The sequence below is a fragment of the Mytilus galloprovincialis genome, chromosome 3 (genome assembly GCF_965363235.1).
Source record: "Mytilus galloprovincialis chromosome 3, xbMytGall1.hap1.1, whole genome shotgun sequence".
NCBI lineage: Eukaryota > Metazoa > Mollusca > Bivalvia > Mytilida > Mytilidae > Mytilus > Mytilus galloprovincialis.
This window is the reverse complement of record NC_134840.1, coordinates 54,302,620-54,325,078: the sequence shown is the minus strand read 5'-3', so window position 1 is coordinate 54,325,078 and position 22,459 is coordinate 54,302,620. Positions and strand designations below refer to the sequence as shown.

General features: G+C 31.0%; 2 protein-coding genes across 6 annotated transcripts in view; one reads left to right on the top strand and one right to left on the bottom strand.

Moving 5' to 3' along the window:
* Window positions 1–12,746, top strand: part of LOC143068331 (atlastin-2-like) — a 37,722-nt gene extending 24,976 nt beyond the window's left edge. For 2 of the 3 annotated variants that reach the window (XM_076242288.1, XM_076242287.1), the window contains one exon: window positions 399–6,945. In XM_076242288.1, the coding sequence (XP_076098403.1) occupies window positions 399–494 (96 nt within the window). In that variant the 3' untranslated portion in view covers window positions 495–6,945. Of the gene's footprint in view, window positions 1–398; window positions 6,946–12,655 lie in introns of those variants that run through there. The other variant, XR_012976153.1, reaches the window with a different exon arrangement.
* A 3,072-nt stretch (window positions 12,747–15,818) lies between these two features.
* On the bottom strand, window positions 15,819–22,442 carry LOC143068332 (WD repeat-containing protein 25-like). Of its 3 annotated transcripts, none has more exons than XM_076242289.1 (6): window positions 22,302–22,442; window positions 20,595–21,558; window positions 20,075–20,244; window positions 18,524–18,661; window positions 17,891–18,031; window positions 15,819–16,055 (listed from the first exon to the last, which is right to left on the bottom strand). In XM_076242289.1, exons 2-6 carry the CDS (start codon window positions 21,532–21,534, stop codon window positions 15,834–15,836), a joined length of 1,611 nt encoding a protein of 536 aa, XP_076098404.1. In that variant the 5' UTR covers window positions 21,535–21,558; window positions 22,302–22,442; the 3' UTR covers window positions 15,819–15,833. The 3 variants fall into 3 exon arrangements, with proteins under 3 accessions (XP_076098404.1, XP_076098405.1, XP_076098406.1); XM_076242290.1 differs by having other exon boundaries at window positions 20,595–21,534; XM_076242291.1 differs by lacking the exon at window positions 22,302–22,442 and adding an exon at window positions 21,827–22,266.
* Window positions 22,443–22,459: the final 17 nt, after the last annotated feature.

The following is a 22,459-nucleotide window of genomic DNA, read 5'->3' as shown; positions in this document are numbered from 1 at the left end:
GTAAAAGTAAACCATTATAGGTCAAATACAGTCTTCAAAACACTGAGCCTTGACTCACACCAATAAAAACAAGCTATAAAGGGCCCCAAAAATGACAAGTGTAAAACCATTCAAACAGGAAAACCAACAGTCTAATTGATTTTAAAAAAAAATGAAGAACGAGAAACAATAAACAATGACAACTACTGAACATCAGGGGCCTGACTTAGGACAGGTGCAAACAAATTCAGCGTGTTTAAATGTTTATTAGGTACCAACCTTAATCCTTACCTAAAACAATTGTGTAACATCACAACATAAAGCATATATTATGCTATGACTGAAATGTTTCGGAAAAAAATCTTAATACAGTTGAAAATACATATGAATGATCTCATAATTTTTTTTTTTTATTTCAGGCGTTAATGCAAATTTATACCCAAGCAGTACAGCAAGGTATTAAACAGACAGCGAAACAAGCAGTACGACAGAATTCAAGACCTAAAAGTGACTGAAAATTTTTATAAACTTGTTTTATACAATACTTTATACAGATGTAATAGAGATGGTGAATGGTTTTATAACGATACCCGTTGATTAAATTTATAGTACTAATTTTGTCAGAATACTCTCAGGTGTATAATTTTATCTGTTTGATTCAGAGATATTTTCACAAAGTATCATTCTATTCAGCTACCATTATTAGAATTTGTATATGATGGCAAAATCTTTTGAAATGTTGAATGATAAGTTTTGTCAATTAGTGAGGATATTTTCCAATCTTGGAAGTTATTTTTCAAAGAAAAACTAAACTAAGGAAATTTATCTACAACTTTGTAATAAAAAAATATTGGGATTGCTTAAAGAACAAAAAACTTATAATATGTATATGTATGGGTTGAATTTAAAAAGCATTCTGACGCTTCTTCTTTTTTCCTTTTATAACCTCACCTAGCTTAATAATTTGTTATATATGTTTAACACAGCCTATTTTTAGGGTTGTAATATGTGATTATTTCAAATTTTATTTTTGTAAATCTACTATTCATTGTCATTTTTGTTTTCTTGAAATACAGACTTTTGTGTATTTAAATTGTAAATATTGATTATTGTTATTTATTTAGTATGAAAAAAACCACTAATTAAAAAATAGTTCTTATGTTCATTTTCATATCATTCTGCTTTTCTATGAAAATGGAAAGAACAAAATGATGAAAGAAAACTTGTTCTGAATTATTTGATAACAGTAACTTTATATTGGTTAGTACTTATTCAACAAGACTAGTATCACTAAGTTAGAATGAAATTGAAGGTGGCCAAAAAATAAATATGTTGTTTTCCCTTTCACCACCTTGCAAAAGAGTTAGAAGTAGAACAATTTAATTTTTCCAAAATGTATCCCTTTGAACTGAGACACCCTGCTTTTGTAAATATGAAATGTGAAAACATATTGAAGTTTGAAGGGTTTTACACATTGTTTATATTAGATAATAACTGGAAGTTCAGACATAATATACATGTATTAGAAAGTTTTGAGAACCAAAAATCACAGAGCAGGTACTTGCATTTGGTTTTATGTGAAGACATTCACACATTTCTCGTTATTACAATTAATTTAGCTTCATTGTATATGTTTTTCCAAGCTTCAACTATAATGTTATGTTTTCTTTTTATAAATAACAGATATTTAATTGATGGGGGTCTCCAGCAATATCATATAAAGTGCTTATAAACTCTCACCTTAGAGCTTCATGACTTGGTGCTATAATTTGTGTGAATAACCATATATAATTCAGCATTTGTAGATTAATTGTAAGATAATCATTTTTAAACATATAGCATCTTTTTCTCCAACTATGTGCAAAGGTCATCTGTATTTGTGGACAAAATTATTGTATTATTCATCTGTCAGTGTCCATCTGACCTGGACTTTTTTTTCTCTGTAACTGATCAATGTTAAGTTTCTGTAGTACCTTTAGTAAAACCAAAGGATCAATTTCACAAAAAATCTTGGAAAAATACTCAAGTCATGACCGTTTCAGTATAACTTGCAATCAATTTTTATTATATTTTTTTGTGAAACTGTTTTTACTTTGTAAAATTCAGACATGATCAGTAAAGCAGGCAAAGATTTTTGTGTGTACTTTCTGGATTAAATAAAAAACACATGAAATTATGTTATAGAATTTATGTTTGTATCCTTGCAGTTGCTTTTCTATGGGCATTACAATTGAAAAAGGGAAACACATATTTAGAAGAAAAATGACGATTGGGGCAAACTGATTTTTTGGAGCAAGAAAATGTTAAATATTTTTGCCAACTTGGAACAGATTGGTTTTTTTTATCAAGTTGCATGGATGGAAAACATATGTTAGAAACCTACCCCTTTTAATCGGATACTTAAAGGGCAGATAATAATCATGCCTTCTTTACCATCAGTACCCAAGTGGTTTTACTGTGAAAACACCAGTGATATGTTGTGTAAATACATTTGGTGGAAATAAAATCTCACATTACTTTATTTTCTCAGGTAGATATAACAACCACGACTTTATTTGCTCACTGTATATATTATATATGAGGTGCATATTATTGTTAATTACGAGTTGGATCTTCAATAATTAATATGTAAAGTGTTGTCTCTCAACAGTGTACAAGACTGGAAAGTTATGTTTATGGAACAAATCAATTTTATCAGTAAATTTGAAGAGAAACATCATATTCATATTTCTGTCCTACAATTCTTGTTCTTAAATTGAGATTTTGAAGGTTTTTTTAGTTGAGAGAAAAAGTATCTTTGTCAAACTTTAAAATTGTAGTTTTTTTTTTTCACCTGAAAGTATTTACTATCAGTTGAACATTAAATTTGATGTAATATATTTTAATTTTATAACTCATATAATTGGATCATCCATAGTTTTTAGATAGTGTCACATAACATTTAGAAACATATGTAAACTAAAAAAAGCTGCTTCTTGGAAGCAGATTATCCTGTCTTTTCATCAACACTTCTTGATATTAAGATGTTGAAGTTTATATGCAAAATTGTATCCTCTATAGGGGATCAGTTGCAAAACTTATATCACTCCATCGGTTGGCATGGAAAAGCCTTCATTTGTTTCTGTGTTGAGACTTTATTCTTAAAAGTATTGCACATCAATGTTATACAACTGCCAACCTGTATCACATATAAAGCAAAATTATGTAATTCAAGGTTGAATATGGCCATTTTTCTCTTTTCTTTCTATATTTTATCTAATTTTCTCTTTTCTTGATATTTTAGCTTTATTCTCTTCTTTTTCTTTTTCTTTTCCTAACTTGTTTTCTATATCTAAACCCTCAATTATAATACATCATATGCACATTTGGCAAATATTTTTTTTTTTCATTAATTGTGTTTGAAACTTAATACTGTGAAGCTGAATGTATAAACAAAAATTGGAGAGCAATAAACCTATAATTCGAAAAATGATACTAAATTCAAGAATAAGAAGAGAAGATAAAAATTGTTGTTTTACTCTTAGTACAGATGGTTATATTGCTAGCAACAAGTCCTTGTCTAAAACAATTTGTTGGAAAAAAAGGGGCACCTAGAATACTTTTTATACGACCGCAAAAATTTTAATTTTTTGGTCGTATATTGCTATCACGTTGGCGTCGTCGTCTGCGTCGTCTGCGTCGTCCTCGTCGTCCGAATACTTTTAGTTTTCGCACTCTAACTTTAGTAAAAGTGAATAGAAATCAATGAAATTTTAACACAAGGTTTATGACCACAAAAGGAAGGTTGGGATTGATTTTGGGAGTTTTGGTCCCAACATTTTAGGAATTAGGGGCCAAAAAGGGCCCAAATAAGCATTTTCTTGGTTTTCGCACTATAACTTTAGTTTAAGTGAATAGAAATCTATGAAATTTTGACACAAGGTTTATGACCACAAAAGGAAGGTTGGGATTGATTTTGGGAGTTTTGGTTCCAACAGTTTAGGAAATAAGGGCCAAAAAAGGGCCCAAATAAGCATTATTCTTGGTTTTTGCACAATAACTTTAGTATAAGTAAATAGAAATCAATGAAATTTTAACACAAGATTTATGACCACAAAAGGAAGGTTGGGATTGATTTTTGGAGTTGAGGTCACAACAGATTAGGAATAAGGGGCCCAAAGGGTCCAAAATTGAACTTTGTGTGATTTCATCAAAAATTGAATAATTGGGGTTCTTTGATATGCCGAATCTAACTATGTATGTAGATTCTTAATTTTTGGTCCCGTTTTCAAATTGGTCTACATTAAGGTCCAAAGGGTCCAAAATTAAACTTAGTTTGATTTTAACAAAAATTGAATCCTTGGGGTTCTTTGATATGCTGAATTTTAAAATGTACTTAGATTTTTAATTATTGGCCTAGTTTTCAAGTTGGTCCAAATGGGGGTCCAAAATTAAACTTTGTTTGATTTCATCAAAAATTGAATAAATGGGTTCTTTGATATGCCAAATCTAACTGTGTGTGTAGATTCTTAATTTTTGGTCCAGTTTTCAAATTGGTCTACATTAAGGTCCAAAGGGTCCAAAATTAAACTAAGTTTGATTTTAACAAAAATTAAATTCTTGGGCTTATTTGATGTGCTTTATCTAAATATGTACTTTGATTTTTGATTATGGGCCCAGTTTTCAAGTTGGTCCAAATCAGGATTCCATATCAAGTATTGTGCAATAGCAAGAAATTTTCAATTGCACAGTATTGCACAATAGCAAGAAATATCTAATTGCACAATATTGTGCAATAGCAATTAATTTTCAATTGGAGTTATCTCTCTTTGTATAGAATAGTAGTTGATAATATATGTTGGAAATTTGCCAGACATGACTATGATGTCATTTTCTATTTTTATTTGCCAATAACTTTATGTAAATAACTTCATTGGAAATTTGCCAATATAAAATGTTGCTGATGAAGCTTTTTTTCCTTATCTTATCTAAAATGTTTTTAGATAATGTATGTTGGACATTTGCCAGACATGACTATGATGTCATTTTCTATTTTTATTTGCCAATAACTTTATGTAAATAACTTCATTGGAAATTTGCCAATATAAAATGTTGCTGATGAAGTTTTTTTTATTGTTTTATACAATAAACAATGTATATTCACTTTTACTACCAACCAATCTTTACCATTCAGTGATAACAAGCACTTTATTTAACATTTTAATATTTTATGATGTATTTAAAAGAGTAGTTATTGTTGCAAACTCCATTAGAAATTTGAATTGATATCAGTTTTGGAAAAAGGGAAACAGGGATGTGAAAAAAAGGGGGGGGGTTTAAATTTTCTCATTTCAGATTTCATAAATAAAAAGAAAATTTCTTCAAACATTTTTTTGAGAGGATTAATATTCAACAGCATAGTGACTTGCTCAAAGGCAAAAAAAAACTTTTAAGTTCATTAGACCACATTTGTTCTGTGTCAGAAACCTATGCTGTGTCATGATCAACTATTTAATTTTAGATTTAAAAAGTTTGAAGAAGAAATCTTTAATTGATTTGTAAAATCTTGACATTTGTTTTGTGTAAAAAAAAAACCATGTAATGTCAAAAATTTGATCACAATCCAAATTCAGAGCTGTATCATGCTTGAATGTTTTGTCCATACTTGCCCCAACTGTTCAGGGTTCGACCTCTGCGGTCGTATAAAGCTGCGCCCTGCGGAGCACCTGGTTTGTAAATTTTACCAATAAATTCTATTGCAGTATATTTACTTTAAGAATCCTTGTATTATTTTTTCTCATTTGATTTTTTCATTGCAACCCATAATATTTGTGACCTTTGATGTAAGCATCTGAACAGAAAAAAAATATTTGTTAATTGGTGTAAAATGGGCTGTTTTTTGCTCTTTTGTCAAGTTTTTGTTTCCTACACATTCGCTGTTTCCATTCATTTATCATTCACATATGGACAGTTGGATTACTTATACATTATGAATACATTGAGATTTTACATTTAATTGCAATCATCTAGATTTTTAAATTTTCATATTTGAATTGATTTAAAATAAATAAAAAAATAAAGTAGCACAGACCATTTTTAAAGTTTCAGATTTTGAGGATTATTAGGTTAAGTTTAAACATATTTTATTGTCCAAAAACATTGACTATAGGATTAGACACAAGTTTTGCAACTTAGAACGTCTTCTTAGGATAGATGTTTTCAGCAAGTAATATTGTATGCATGTTAAGAGATTGTTCAAGAAATTTTGTATTGCTATGCTATTTTGTTATTATTGTTTGGGGGAAATATATATTTTGTATGAAAATACTATGGATGTCATAAATCATAAAAAGGAATATATATGACATATGACAACTTGATAATTAGTTTCTCTGGTATTACCCCAAAAAGTTATGTATAATACTCTGAAATCCGAGTATAAAAAGTTTAGGGCAAGTTGATCAAGAGACTATATATATTTATTTTAAGGTATATTTTTTTGTTTGCTTTTGCTTAACAACACTTTAAATACCGTACATTTATGGAATTTGATAGTGATCCACTGTTTTTGGTTAAGTAAACCAGATTGCCCTGTGTAGAATGGTCTTTTTAGGTATAAGAGAAAAAAATCTCTGACAATTAATGTTATGATATTTTTTTGTCAGCTTGTGTATTTTTATTGTACATAAATAAAGTATGGTAAATTCTTTAGACCCAAAAGAGAGCCATATAACATTTTGCTACTGCAAAAAATAATCCCAAGTTATTAAATATCATTAGGTAGATAAACATCCATCTGAAGCAAAGATTATTTTTTTATTTCTGTTGATTTGTGGTAAATAAAAATTCTATTGTTTTGTCAAACACAAGTATCAAAGGAAATTCTTGACTGATAGGTCAATTTGTTGGTTAAACAAAGTAATGCTTCTTTGCTACAGATTGAAAATTCAAAGTAATCTCAGTAATGAATAAATTGTTTAAAACTTGTCCCCAGACTTGTTTTTTGGGATAAGATTTAAGCATGGCCAGTAACAAGCTTATGTAAAACATTACAAAACGGGCGCATTTCATTTGCGCCAATTTTCAAAAAATCAAACCTTTCATTTGCGCCACAAGGTCATATATCATTTGCGCCAAAAAAAAACAACCTTCATTTGCCCCATTTTACAGGTATGACAGGTAATATAACGGAAAAAGTAAATATTATTTACGATTTTTTTTTAATTTTATTTGTACATTATCTCCCCCTGGATATTTGTGTGAGTTCATATAAAATACTGAGAGTCACTAAGGTTATAATTATATATATAGTGTTCACATGACCAGTCCAGTGTGAGGTGTCAAGATGGACATAGTCAAATCTGAGACAAACAGAGGAAATAATTCTGTGATATTTGATGACCACATATATAGGTTATCAAATGTTTAAAATAATGAAAATAAATCCTTCAGGTGTACCAAAAAAACCTGTAAAGCCAGGATTACGACTGATGCGGACAGCAAAACAATTATAAAAACTTTAAACGAGCATAACCATGGAGTAAACCATCAGAAAGTAGAATCTCAACAACTCAGAGTCAGAGTTCGGAAAGCATCTGCATGGTGATATATGTTTTGGAAACTTATATAAGCCCGGAATCTAGATATCCACCGTCATTTTGGGCTGTTACACCCACTGCAAATTTCAAAAGAACCAACAATGGACCGGAGTAATTCCATACACATTTTAATGAACAATTTTATTCAAAACATCAAGGTTTTATTCAGGTTTTAACATTACTTGTATGAATTTAGCATTACTTGTATGATTTTATCGAGGTTTTAACATAACTTGTATGGTTTTATGATAACTGATTTCTGAGGAATATGTTTAAAACTTTCTTTATTATTAAAAGACTTTTTGAAAAAATGTATGTTTTATACTATTATTACCTGTATCTACATGTATTTACCTGTATTTACCTGTACTTACCTGTGATATTGGCGCAAATGAAAGATTTAATTTTTGGCGCAAATGAAATATGGTTTGTGGCGCAAATGAAAGATTTTTTTGGCGCAAATGAAATGCCAATTGGCGCAAAAGCAAAGCACCGTACAAAACTACCCAAACCTATGTGTGGTATTGTATTGTATGATTGAAGTGGTTTGTGTAGATGATAGATGCCAAGATCCTTGTCAATAAGGTTTTGAGTAACGAGACAAGAAACATTTTTAAACATTTAATATTCATAGAATTACATGCTGTGCAGAAAATAGGTCATTTAATTGTATATGTAAATGAGGTTAAATTATTGACAGGGTTCTTACCTACCTAATTTAATTTGTAATGACCATTTTTTTTTCATATTTTAATTATATGTATATTTGCATGTTACATTTGAAAGAAAAATAATAAAAAGTAAATTAATCTTTTCTTTGCTTTTTTGTTATGATTTTTTTTGTACATTGTGTATATTTAGTGTATGCTACAGGGAAAAAAAAGGGGGAAAATACAATCAAGCAGCGACTTGTATTTACTTTTCTTAATTCTGTCAGTTGACAGCTAATAAACACATGGTGAAAATGAGAGTAACATAATGCTTTGCAATTGGTGATCTCTTTACCAGACAATGATCTGAACCTAATGTACCACAATTTTAATTGATGTGGTTGAAATCCATGACAGAATGGATGCCTTATAAGAAAGGTCTCATTGATCCTTATATAAACAGCCTGGCTAGGCAGAGTAAACTGAAATTGGCAGATATAATGAAATATATGTGTTTTCATCCTAGAATTAAACTAGAGGCTCTAAAGAGCCTGTGTCGCTCACCTTGGTCTATGTGCATATTAAACAAAGGACACAAATGGATTCATGACAAAATTGTATTTTGGTGATGGTGATGTGTTTGAAGTTCTTACTTTACTGAACATTCTTGCTTCTTACAATTATATCTATAATGAACTTTGCCCATTAGTAACAGAGAAAAATATTTGGTAAAAATTTACATAAATTTACCAAATTAATGAAAATTGTTAAAAATTGACTATAAAGGGCAATAACTCCTTAAGGGGTCAATTGACCATTTAGGTCATGTGGACTTATTTGTAGATCTTACTTTGATGAACATTATCGCTGTTTACAGTTTATCGCTATCTATAATAGTATTCAAGATAATAACCAAAAACAGCAAAATTTCTTTAAAAATTACCAATTGGAGGGCAGCAACCCAACAACCGGTTGTCCAATTCATTTGAATATTTCAGGGCAGATATATATTGACTTGATTAACAATTTAACTCCTTGTCAGATTTCCTCTAAATGATTTGGTTTCAGAGTTGTAAGCAAAAAACTACATTTTACCCCTGTTCTATTTTTAGCCGTGGTGGCCATCTTGGTTGGATGGCCAGGTCATCGGACACATTTTTCAAACAAGGTACCTCAAAGATGATTGTGGCCAAGTTTGAAATAATTTGGCCCAGTAGTTTCAGAGGAGAAGATTTTTGTAAAAGATAACTAAGATTTACGAAAAATGGTTAAAAATTGACTATAAAGGGCAATAACTCCTAAAGGGGTCAACTGACCATTTCGGTCATGTTGACTTATTTGTAAATCTTACTTTGATGAACATTATTGCTGTTTACAGTTTATCTCTATCTATAATAATATTCAAGATAATAACCAAAAACGGCAAAATTTCCTCAAAATTACCAATTCAGGGGCAGCAATCCAACAACAGGTTGACCGATTCATCTGAAAATTTCAGGGCAGATAGATCTTGACCTGATAAACATTTTTACTCCGTCAGATTTCCTCTAAATGTTTTGGTTTTTGAGTTATAAGCCAAAAACTGCATTTTACCCCTATGTTCTATTTTTAGCCGTGGCGGCCATCTTGGTTGGTTGACCGGGTCACGCCACATATTTTTTAAACTAGATACCCCAAAGATGATTGTGGCCAACTTTGGATTAATTTGGCCCATTAGTTTCAGAGGAGAAGAGTTTTGTAAAAGATTACTTAGATTTATGAACTAGAGGCTCTAAAGAGCCTGTGTCGCTCACCTTGGTCTATGTGCATATTAAACAAAGGACACAAATGGATTCATGACAAAATTCTATTTTGGTGATGGTGATGTGTTTGAAGTTCTTACTTTACTGAACGATTTTGCTTCTTACAATTATATCTATAATGAACTTTGCCCATTAGTAACAGAGAACTATATTTGGTAAAAATTTACATAAATTTACCAAATTAATGAAAATTGTTAAAAATTGACTATAAAGGACAATAACTCCTTAAGGGGTCAATTGACCATTTAGGTCATGTTGACTTATTTGTAGATCTTACTTTGCTGAACATTATTGCTGTTTACAGTTTATCGCTATCTATAATAGTATTCAAGATAACCAAAAACGGCAAAATTTCTTTAAAAATTACCAATTGGAGGGCAGCAACCCAACAACCAGTTGTCCAATCAATTCATCTGAAAAATTCAGGGCAGATAGATATTGACTTGATTAACAATTTAACTTCTTGTCAGATTTGCTCTAGATGCTTTGGTTTCATAGTTATAAGCCAAAAACTGCATTTTACCCCTATGTTCTATTTTTAGCCTTGGCGGCCATCTTGGTTGAATGGCCAGGTCATCGGACACATTTTTCAAACTAGATACCCCAAAGATGATTGTGGCCTAGTAGTTTCAGTGGAGATTTTGTAAAAGATTACTTAGATTTATGAAAAATGGTTAAAGATTGACTATAAAGGGCAATAACTCCTAAAGGGGTCAACTGACCATTTTGGTCATGTTGACTTATTTGTAGATCTTACTTTGCTGAACATTATTGCTGTTTACAATTTATCTCTATCTATAATAATATTCAAGATAATAACCAAAAACGGCAAAATTTCCTCAAAATTACCAATTCAGGGGCAGCAACCCAACAACAGGTTGACCGATTCATCTGAAAATTTCAGGGCAGATAGATCTTGACCTGATAAACATTTTTACCCCCATCAGATTTCCTCTAAATGCTTTGGTTTTTGAGTTATAAGCCAAAAACTGCATTTTACCCCTATGTTCTATTTTTAGCCGTGGCGGCCATCTTGGTTGGTTGACCGGGTCACGCCACACATTTTTTAAACTAGATACCCTAAAGATGATTGTGGCCAAGTTTGGATTAATTTGGCCCAGTAGTTTCAGAGGAGAAGATTTTTGTAAAAGATTACTTAGATTTATGAAAAATGGTTAAAAATTGACTATAAAGGGCAATAACTCCTAAAGGGGTCAACTGACCATTTCGGTCATGTTGACTTATTTGTAAATCTAACTTTGCCGAACATTATTGCTGTTTACAGTTTATCTCTATCTATAATAATATTCAAGATAATAACCAAAAACAGCAAAATTTCCTCAAAATGACCAATTCAGAGGCAGCAACCCAACAACGGGTTGACCGATTCATCTGAAAATTTCAGGGCAGATAGATCTTGACCTGATAAACATATTTAACCCTGTCAGATTTCCTCTAAATGCTTTGGTTTTTGAGTTATAAGCCAAAAACTGCATTTTACCCCTATGTTCTATTTTTAGCCGTGGCGGCCATCTTGGTTGGTTGACCGGGTCACGCCACACATTTTTTAAACTAGATACCCCAATGATGATTGTGGCCAAGTTTGGTTCAATTTGGCCCAGTAGTTTCAGAGGAGAAGATTTTTGTAAAAGTTAACGACGACGGACGACGGACGACGACGGACGACGGACGACGACGACGGACCCCGGACGCAAAGTGATGGGAATAGCTCACTTGGCCCTTCGGGCCAGGTGAGCTAAAAAAACAAGGACACTCATATCAAAGCCACACAGTATCTAAACAGACAGCCATCAAAGTGAAACAAAGGTACTTAAAGTGTTATCGATATAAAGCCATCATAACTCCTGACAGCATAATGAACCAGATGCTCTGCAGGGCACAGCTTTATACAACCGCAGAGGTCGAATTAACAGTTGGGGCAAGTATGGACACAACATTTAAGCTTGATACAGCTCTGAATTTGGATGGTGATTAAATAGTTGACACAACATAGGTTTCTGACACACAATGAATGTGGTCTAAGAACTTAAACCTAAAAACTTAAAAATTTTAAATTGGACATTTACCTATTATGGTCCAATATCCAAAATCTAAATACACGGTTAGATTCAGCATATTATAGAATCCAAAGAATTCAATTTTTGATGAAATCAAATAATGTTCAATTTTAGACCCTTTAGACCTCAATGTGGACCAATTTGATAACCAGGCCCAAATATTTAAAAAAAATCTAAATACATGGTTAGATTCAGCATATTGAAGAACCCCATATATTCATTTTTTGTTGAAATCAAAGTTTAATTTTGGACCAACTTGAAAACTGGGCCCATAATCAAAAATCTAAATACATGTTTAGATTCAGCATATCAAAGAACCCCAAGAATTCAATTGTTGTTAAAATCTAAGTTTAATTTTGGACCCTTAGGACCATAATGTAGACCAATTTGAAAACAGGACCAAAAATTAAGAATCTAAATACACGGTTAGATTTGGCATATCAAAGAACCCTAATAATTCATTTTTTGACCATTTTGGCCCCTTATTCCTAAACTGTTGGGACCAAAACTCCCAAAATCAATCCCAACCTTCCTTTTGTGGTCATAAACCTTGTGTTAAAATTTCATAGATTTTTATACGACCGCAAAATTTGAAAAATTTTTCGTCGTATATTGCTATCACGTTGGCGTCGTCGTCTGCGTCGTCGTCGGCCGAATACTTTTAGTTTTCGCACTCTAACTTTAGTAAAAGTGAATAGAAATCAATGAAATTTTAACACAAGGTTTATGACCACAAAAGGAAGGTTGGGATTGATTTTGGGAGTTTTGGTCCCAACATTTTAGGAATTAGGGGCCAAAAAGGGCCCAAATATGCATTTTCTTGGTTTTCGCACTATAACTTTAGTTTAAGTGAATAGAAATCTATGAAATTTTGCCACAAGGTTTATGACCACAAAAGGAAGGTTGGGATTGATTTTGGGAGTTTTGGTTCCAACAGTTTAGGAATTAAGGGCCAAAAAAGGGCCCAAATAAGCATTATTCTTGGTTTTCGCACAATAACTTTAGTATAAGTAAATAGAAATCAATGAAATTTTAACACAAGGTTTATGACCACAAAAGGAAGGTTGGGATTGATTTTTGGAGTTGAGGTCACAACAGTTTATGAATTAGGGGCCAAAAAGGGGCCCAAATAAGTATTATTTTTGGTTTTTGCACCATAACTTTAGTATAAGTAAATAGAAATCTATGAAATTTAAATACAAGGTTTATGACCATAAAAGGAAGGTTGGGTTTGATTTTGGGAGTTTTGGTCCTAACAGTTTAGGAATAAGGGGCCCAAAGGGTCCAAAATTGAACTTTGTGTGATTTCATCAAAAATTGAATAATTGGGGTTCTTTGATATGCCGAATCTAACTATGTATGTAGATTCTTAATTTTTGGTCCCGTTTTCAAATTGGTCTACATTAAGGTCCAAAGGGTCCAAAATTAAACTTAGTTTGATTTTAACAAAAATTGAATCCTTGTGTTCTTTGATATGCTGAATTTAAAAATGTACTTAGATTTTTAATTATTGGCCTAGTTTTCAAGTTGGTCCAAATGGGGGTCCAAAATTAAACTTTGTTTGATTTCATCAAAAATTGAATAAATGGGTTCTTTGATATGCCAAATCTAACTGTGTATGTAGATTCTTAATTTTTGGTCCAGTTTTCAAATTGGTCTACATTAAGGTCCAAAGGGTCCAAAATTAAACTAAGTTTGATTTTAACAAAAATTAAATTCTTGGGCTTATTTGATATGCTTTATCTAAATATGTACTTTGATTTTTGATTATGGGCCCAGTTTTCAAGTTGGTCCAAATCAGGATTCTATATCAAGTATTGTGCAATAGCAAGAAATTTTCAATTGCACAGTATTGCACAATAGCAAGAAATATCTAATTGCACAATATTGTGCAATAGCAATTAATTTTCAATTGGAGTTATCTTTCTTTGTATAGAATAGTAGTTGATAATATATGTTGGAAATTTGCCAGACATGACTATGATGTCATTTTCTATTTTTATTTGCCAATAACTTTATGTAAATAACTTCATTGGAAATTTGCCAATATAAAATGTTGCTGATGAAGCTTTTTTTCCTTATCTTATCTAAAATGTTTTTAGATAATGTATGTTGGACATTTGCCTGACATGACTATGATGTCATTTTCTATTTTTATTTGCCAATAACTTTATGTAAATAACTTCATTGGAAATTTGCCAATATAAAATGTTGCTGATGAAGTTTTTTTTATTGTTTTATACAATAAACAATGTATATTCACTTTTACTACCAACCAATCTTTACCATTCAGTGATAACAAGCACTTTATTTTACATTTTAATATTTTATAATGTATTTAAAAGAGTAGTTATTGTTGCAAACTCCATTAGAAATTTGAATTGATATCAGTTTTGGAGAAAGGGAAACGGGGATGTGAAAAAAAAGGGGGGGGGGGTTTAAATTTTTCTCATTTCAGATTTCATAAATAAAAAGAAAATTTCTTCAAACATTTTTTTGAGAGGATTAATATTCAACAGCATAGTGAATTGCTCAAAGGCAAAAAAAAACTTTTAAGTTCATTAGACCACATTCATTCTGTGTCAGAAACCTATGCTGTGTCAACTATTTAATTTTAGATTTAAAAAGTTTGAAGAAGAAATCTTTAATTGATTTGTAAAATCTTGACATTTGTTTTGTGTAAAAAAAAACCATGTAATGTCAAAAATTTGATCACAATCCAAATTCAGAGCTGTATCACGCTTGAATGTTTTGTCCATACTTGCCCCAACTGTTCAGGGTTCGACCTCTGCGGTCGTATAAAGCTGCGCCCTGCGGAGCACCTGGTTTTATTTACTTATACTAAAGTTATTGTGCAAAAAACAAGAAAAATGCTTATTTGGGACTTTTTTGGCCCCTAATTCCTAAACTGTTGGGACCAAAACTCCCAAAATCAATCCTAACCTTCCTTTTGCGGTCATAAACCTTGTGTTTAAATTTCATAGATTTCTGTTTACTTGTACTAAAGTTATTGTGTGAAAACCAAGAAAAATGCTTATATGGGCCCTTTTTGGACCCTAATTCCTAAACTGTAGGGACAAAAACTCCCAAAATCAATCCCAATTTTCCTTTTATGGTCATATACCTTGTGTTTAAATTTCATAGATTTCTATTTACTTATGCTAAAGTTGGTCCGATACCACAATTATTTCGTAGTGCATTTCTTTTAGAAGATAAATGAAAATTAAAAAAAATCCCACCTGCGCTTTCTCAATGAAATTTTTACAGTGTGTTGTACTACTTTTGGGACAAATTATATCAAAATTATAGAAAACTTCATCGGCTCTTACTCAAAATATGGACAATTTTATGTCTAGGGCGTCTTGAAATCTTTTGACAGCTTCTGAAGTGCCAATTTTCAACCTTTTTCAGCTGGACCAAATCACTACTTTCCTTTAAAATTCTGAACCCAAATTTTTTTACAGTGTAATTTCACCCCCCTTCTTGCAATTTGAGGCATTAAACATGGAGAAATAAATTTGGAAGGGGTATAAAAATTAATGGCAAGTAACCCACTGTCAACACTAGGGACTATATTTGTGAACAACGAAAATCAAGGGACTACAATTGTGGTCTCGGACCAGTTATAGTGCGAAAACCAAATGTCTTCGGACAACGCAACAACGACGCCAATGCATACCAATATACGACCAAAAAATTTTCAATTTTTGCATTCGTATAAAAAGGAAGAACTAATAATTACAGGTTTTAATGCCATAATTCTATAAAGCCATTCCATCCACAACAAGCCAATGTAGAAGGTAATAATGGATGAAAGGCTACATTAAGATTAACATCTAATTGAGTATGTAAAGTTTGGATTAAATGTCCACTTCTGTAATTGTAACAGTATAATTTTCCCACAGAATCTCCACTAACAATATATCGTCCATCTGGTGATAAATCAAATCCTATTTTGTATCCTCCAAGCTGTAAAACAAAAACAAATATTTCATCATAAATGAAGCATTAATTTTCATGCTTCTAAAGTATGACATAATTTAAGATTTTCATCAAATTAATGGCAGTTGTTATCTAATAGTTTGTTTCTATGTATGTTGCATTGTCGTTTGTTTTTTGTTGCATTTCAGTGTTCTGTTGTTTTGTTGTTTTTTTCTTATAGTTAATGTCTTTCCCTTGGTTTAAGTTTGTAACCCAGATTTGTTTTTTCGCAATCCATTTATGACTTTTGAACAGCAGTATACTACTGTTGCCTTTGTTTAGTACATTTCAAGGTATATATATATCTCCTTAAATGATATCAGCCATACTCTTGGACCAAATAACAGATGATACAGGAAGATATATTTGGGTAAGTAACAGATTTTAAGAAGAAATCATGGTGGCCAATGATCTCAGGCCATGCATGTGGCCAGTATAATCTATAAACGAAAACAAGGAGACAGATTAACATAAGCACTTCGTGCTTGTTTCTAAATCCTATTTGTGACTGTGAATTTATTTTGTTATTAGTATAATTCATAATATTGTTTCACTTAACATAAATGAGAGAATTTAGATTTGATGAAATCATGATGTTATAATGACAACTTAAGAAAATTTGTATGGCATAAGAATGTTGGCAATGTTTGTATGACAAATACTTAACTGAAATTTACATGCTATATGCATATTGAGCCTTCTTTGAACTATCTCATACATGTCAGGAGTACTACTTGTACAAGTGTATTTTATTTACTTGAAGAAGTAAAAAAAAATATACACATATAAGTAAATAAATAATGTTTGAATAATCTCCCCTTAATTTTCTAAAAAAATTACTTGTATAAGTAAATTTTTCTTACAATTCCACAAAAATCCTCAAGTTTTGAGATGTAAAATCATGCCTTTAATGATTTTTCCCAGGTTTGCTCAAATTTTTTCATTTAAGTTCAATGTTTCATCTCATTAATTCATCAAAGAAACTGATTGAGCAAAGATCTTGTATATTTGCGCAAGGCAATCAAAAATTGCTCCTTTGGGGCTTGTAAATGAGCAGTGTTATGAAGATAACAGACAAATGGGATTTTAATTGTCCATGAAATTACAGTTAAATGAATAGTAAAGACATCTGTAAAGGGTACACAATTTAAAATTCTATTAGAGCAAAGAAATCTGAAGAATTCAAGAAAAGAAGAAAGGATGATTTTTTTTACTTATACAAGTAAAAAATTCTGAATGCCTAAGGGACATAACTAAGCCAATTTTTTTTTTACCTATACAAGTAAATAAAATTCACTTGTATAAGTATCCTACAAATTTACTTATATGTGTATATATTTTTTTACTTCTTCAAGTAAATAAAATACACTTGTACAAGTAGTACCCCTGAGTCATAGTAAACTAATATTTGGTATTTTTGAGCAAAAAAATACCTCAAGTATTTGCATTTTGCATTTGTGAATTTCATTATATACATTAGAAATTATTTGACATATGTGTAACTTTCTATACTTGCAAAATCCTTCTCTCATTTGAGAACATAGATACTAAATAATAAAAATAAATAAAGATATCCACATATTTCTGACATCTTGTGATATTTAAAATGATGAATTTATAAACTTTCACCATCTGCTGACAAAAGAAATTTCCAAATGAATACCAAGCATAATGAAAAATAACATTGTCATGTCTGGGCTTTTAGAGCAATTTATGTGGTACATGTATTTGCTCATTATTGAAGGTCATATGACTTTTTTTTACCATTATGGCAATATATGAATGATTTGCAAGTATGAAATTAAGTATGATAATGTGATTACTTTGTGCCCTTCATATCTGAGACTTTTACACATCTTGTAAGGTTTAGAAGCAGAGAATAATGCTATATAATTTCCATGTGACTGAGCTAGAAAGTTGGATTCTGTTGGATGCAACTTCAGACATGTACAACTGTATCTTTCCTACAACAACAACAAAAAAATAAGTTAAAAGCTTTATGTAATTATATCCATATATCAACCTATACACATATAGAGGAGCAGATACTCTGGATATGTATATTACTAGTACATAATAATTACAAAGAAATATATTGATGCTGTTGAAATATATATCTATTTAAAACATTACAGAATCATTTTTTTCAAAAGTCTACTAAGAGCCATTTTAGGTGGGTTGAGTGTCAAAAATTAAAGGTGGCAAATTAAAAAGCAACATAAAACTACAATCTAGGCAATAATGTTGACTCCAGTACTTATATCTATTGGCCACCATATTTGGCAATGTGTAAACATGTAAAAGAAATCTTATTTGAGTCCATTAAAACAAATGAAACCAAAGAAGTAGGTTTCAATAAGGCCCTAAAATGGTCCCTACTATATGAATTTTTTTTTTGTTCACTGGTATTTTATTTTGAACTTTATTTTTCACATGAGAGCAATCAATATTCTAACCTGATATATCTGGTTTGATTTGACCACAGCATTATCAAAATCCCAAGCCATGATATTTCTGTCAGATGAATCACGACTAACAAGATCTCCTGTAGAAAAAAACTCACTACCATCTTTACTGAAGATTACATCTTGTATCTGAAATTTAAAAAAAAAAACACACAATAACACTCGTCCAAGATTGCAATAGGGTTTATTCAGGGCTGCCAAGTTATGCAATTATTATTAGAGTGAGACTCACACATGTTGATGCTTATTTTGCAGCATTTTCCTTTGAACTGTTGTTTTTTTTTTCTGTTTGATCTTCACAATTTTGGCAAAATATCACACATTTTTTTCATGAAAACTTAGGAGTTCTAGTATATCCTTTTCTCCAGTATATTTTTGAAATGTTATCTTTGTAAATGCTCATGCTGTTCTTAAGCAGTTAAAGTCATTCCCCATGTTTTAGTTATGATCTTGATGTAAAGCTCAAGTTCTTGGGCAATTGTTGGTAACCAAAAAATAATTGACAAGATTAACAACAACAAAAAAAGTGCTCCTTTGATAAATGATCTAAATTCCAAGCAGATCTTTAGAATTTTGCTGCAGGTACATCTACCAAAATTACTTTTTATACAATGTACATGGACATTGTATCAGTAATTTTGACAAGTCTTTTAGAAAAACATGAAAAATGTAATGAAACTGTTTGAATAACTTCACATACAATTAAATAATATAAATTAAAAGATATCCTTTACTTTTCATGTTTAGATATATATATATATAAATTTATGATACATTTGTTCCAGTTTAAGTGTATATGAATAAACCTCCATAAGATACACATCAAACCCAAATACATGTAGACTACATAGAAGAAGAAAATAAATTTCTAACTGCAAAATTTAAAAAAAAAAAATGTATTTGTATAAAAATAAGGAAATGTGGTAGGATTACCAATGTTGAGACAACTCTCAATCAGAGACCAAATGACATAGAAATTGATAACTATAGGTTTAACACTGTATTGCCTTCAACAATGAGCAAAACAAATACCATTTAGTCAGCTAAAAAGGGCCCCGAAATAACAAATGTAAAACAATTCAAACAATAAAATTAAAATAAGAAAGAAGATGTGGTATGATTGCCAAAGAGACAACTGTCCACAAGAGACCAAAATAACACAGACATTAATAACTATAGGTCACCGTACGGCCTTCAACAATGAGCGAACCCATACTGCATAGTCAGCTATAAAAAGCCCCGATAAGACAATGTAAAACAATTCAAACGAGAAAACTAACGGCCTTATTTATATAAAAAAATGAACGAAAAACAAACATGTAACACATAAACAAACAACAACCACTGAATTACAGGCTCCTGATAATGTACTGATATATGTACAAAACGTTGAATAAAAAACAAATATGATATACAGCCACAAATGACAACCATTTAATTACAGGCAAATACAGAAGTGGGCTGGGTAAAATTAGTTTGTTGGCGTCAAACTCTCACCATAACCTTGGACAATGGTGTAATAGTTCTATAATACATTTGTACCTGTCCTATTTTGTCTTTGTAGCAATATCTGTGGATTGGTTCTTCACCTTGCCTGGTATCCCATGCTGTTATTTCATCAAGTGAACCAGTCAGAAAAATATTGTCATTGATTGGATGAAACTTTCCACATGTTACAAAATCTCTATGCTTACATTTCATAGTAGATACACCTGTCAAAGAACATTGTTACAATGCAATAACTTTTAGATTTTCTTAATTACATGAATGTCAAGTGATGTGCAAGTGTAAATATGGCATATAAGATATGGTGAAAGAACTTATTCTTACTTTTATTGTATAGATATATTAAGAAGATGTGGTATGAGTGCCAATGAGACAACTCTCCGTCAAAGTCACAATTTGTAAAAGTAAATCAGTATAGGTCAAAGTACATGTAAATATTAAAATAAAGAGATGGGGTATGATTGCCAATGTGACAACTATCCACCAAAGTTCAAATGAAGCGGAAGTAAGCAATTATAAGCAACCATACAGACCTCAACAGTGAGAAAAAACATACCTGTTTCAATATCTGTTACAACAGCTGACTTGTCATAACTGCAGGTAAAGATATGTGTTCCAGAAGTATTCCAATCACCATCTTGAACACCTTTACTGTGTAAGTGTAGTAAGCGAACACAAGGTTCCTGTCTGTTCCAAACATTCCATATTTTTACAGTGGTATCCATAGAAACAGACAACAATAAATGGCTAAATTTTTTTACATTCCATTTTAAAGTGCTAACAGAACCAGAATGAGCTTTCCAAGATTTTTCACATTCCCTTGGAATTTTACAATTAATGTTTTGTCTTTGCAACCATGGTTTTATTTTTCCATGAATATCAAATAATTTTATAGATGGTTTGTCAGAGTTCCCACAATCCATGTTACAATTTTTATCATCGTCATTTGATTTTCGTACTACTCCATTCGCTTCATAGAAATTTTTAACCTTATTTCTTGCATAAGATGCATTTGAATTTTCAGAGTTGTTCCAATCAATATTGTTTGAATCAGTTTTAATTAACTTTTTACTTTCCTGTCTTTTACTGCTATCACATGAGGACATCTGATCATAATTATAACTAAAATCCTTATCCCTAGAACATGCTTTTTCTACAGACATATCAAAATCATTTGACTGTTTGATTTCTGTAGGTAATGGATCCCAGAAACGACTGTCTGTAACAGTTATAGTTTCACCACTACTCACAGTAATTTCTATATTCTCCTTCTTTCTGATCTTAGATTTTGTTTCAGGTTCCTGGTCACTTTCTGATTCTTTTAAGTTAAAGAAATCATGTTTGAGTTTTTGCACATGTATCCTGGACGAATCTTTGATAATGGTAAGGGCATCATCTTTTATTCTTATCCCACAATTTGTAGTTTGGAAACTATCATTGTAATCATCAGAGGAACTATCGTCACTGTCATCATCGTAAGTTTTTAATGCTTCCATCTACAAAATGTATAATGATACAGTCTGAAATTAGAAAAAAAATAAAATGGAATATTTTCAGTATTTCTTAAAAGCATTTACATGTGTATAGTATAAATAAAAAAATATTAACAAGATGATTCCAATGAAATGGAAGAATGAATATCTAAATTGAAATAATCTCCGAGTTATTTAATTCATTTATTTAATATTCAATATTGATTTATAACCTCCACTTTGCAACTGTAAAAAATTACCTTAGATACTAAGCTTTAGCCAGAGACATATAATACATGTCTTTGCTTTTGCTTACCTTCATGTGTTTTTTGTGTAGATCTTAATTGATTGCTTATATATGTATGCAATGGCGGATCCATAACTTTTCATAAGGGGGAGGGGGGCCTGCTGACTGATCTAAGGGGGGCTGCTCCAGTCATGCTTCAGTGATTCCCTATATAATCAACAAAAGTTTTCCCACGAATAAAATATCGTCTATTGTCTATTGTGTATTAAACTGGTATAAATCAGTTTAGGGACCCCCAATAAAAAAATATAAGGGACATGTCCCTATACAATAACATAAATATTTGCCCTTATGTTTATACTGCGGTTTTAAATCTTGTTTTTTTTTTTATTATCACTTAAAATTCAACCGTCTTAATAGGGGTAGTCATTTAAATGAATTTATTTAGGGGGTTATCCCTCACTTCTGTTGTTTTAACCTTTCTGAGACTGCAATACAAGACATATATATTAGTATTTATTAATCTTAAGAAATGAAACACTACCTCATGAGATGCTTATTTCAGAGTTCAAAGTTTATTGTCTTATTATTATTTGGTAAAATTCAACTTGATGCAATAAATTGAAATTTGTAAGTTGTGTGTATTCACTGTTGATGATGCAATCATTACCCGGAAGTAATGTTGAACTAATCAGAACTTTG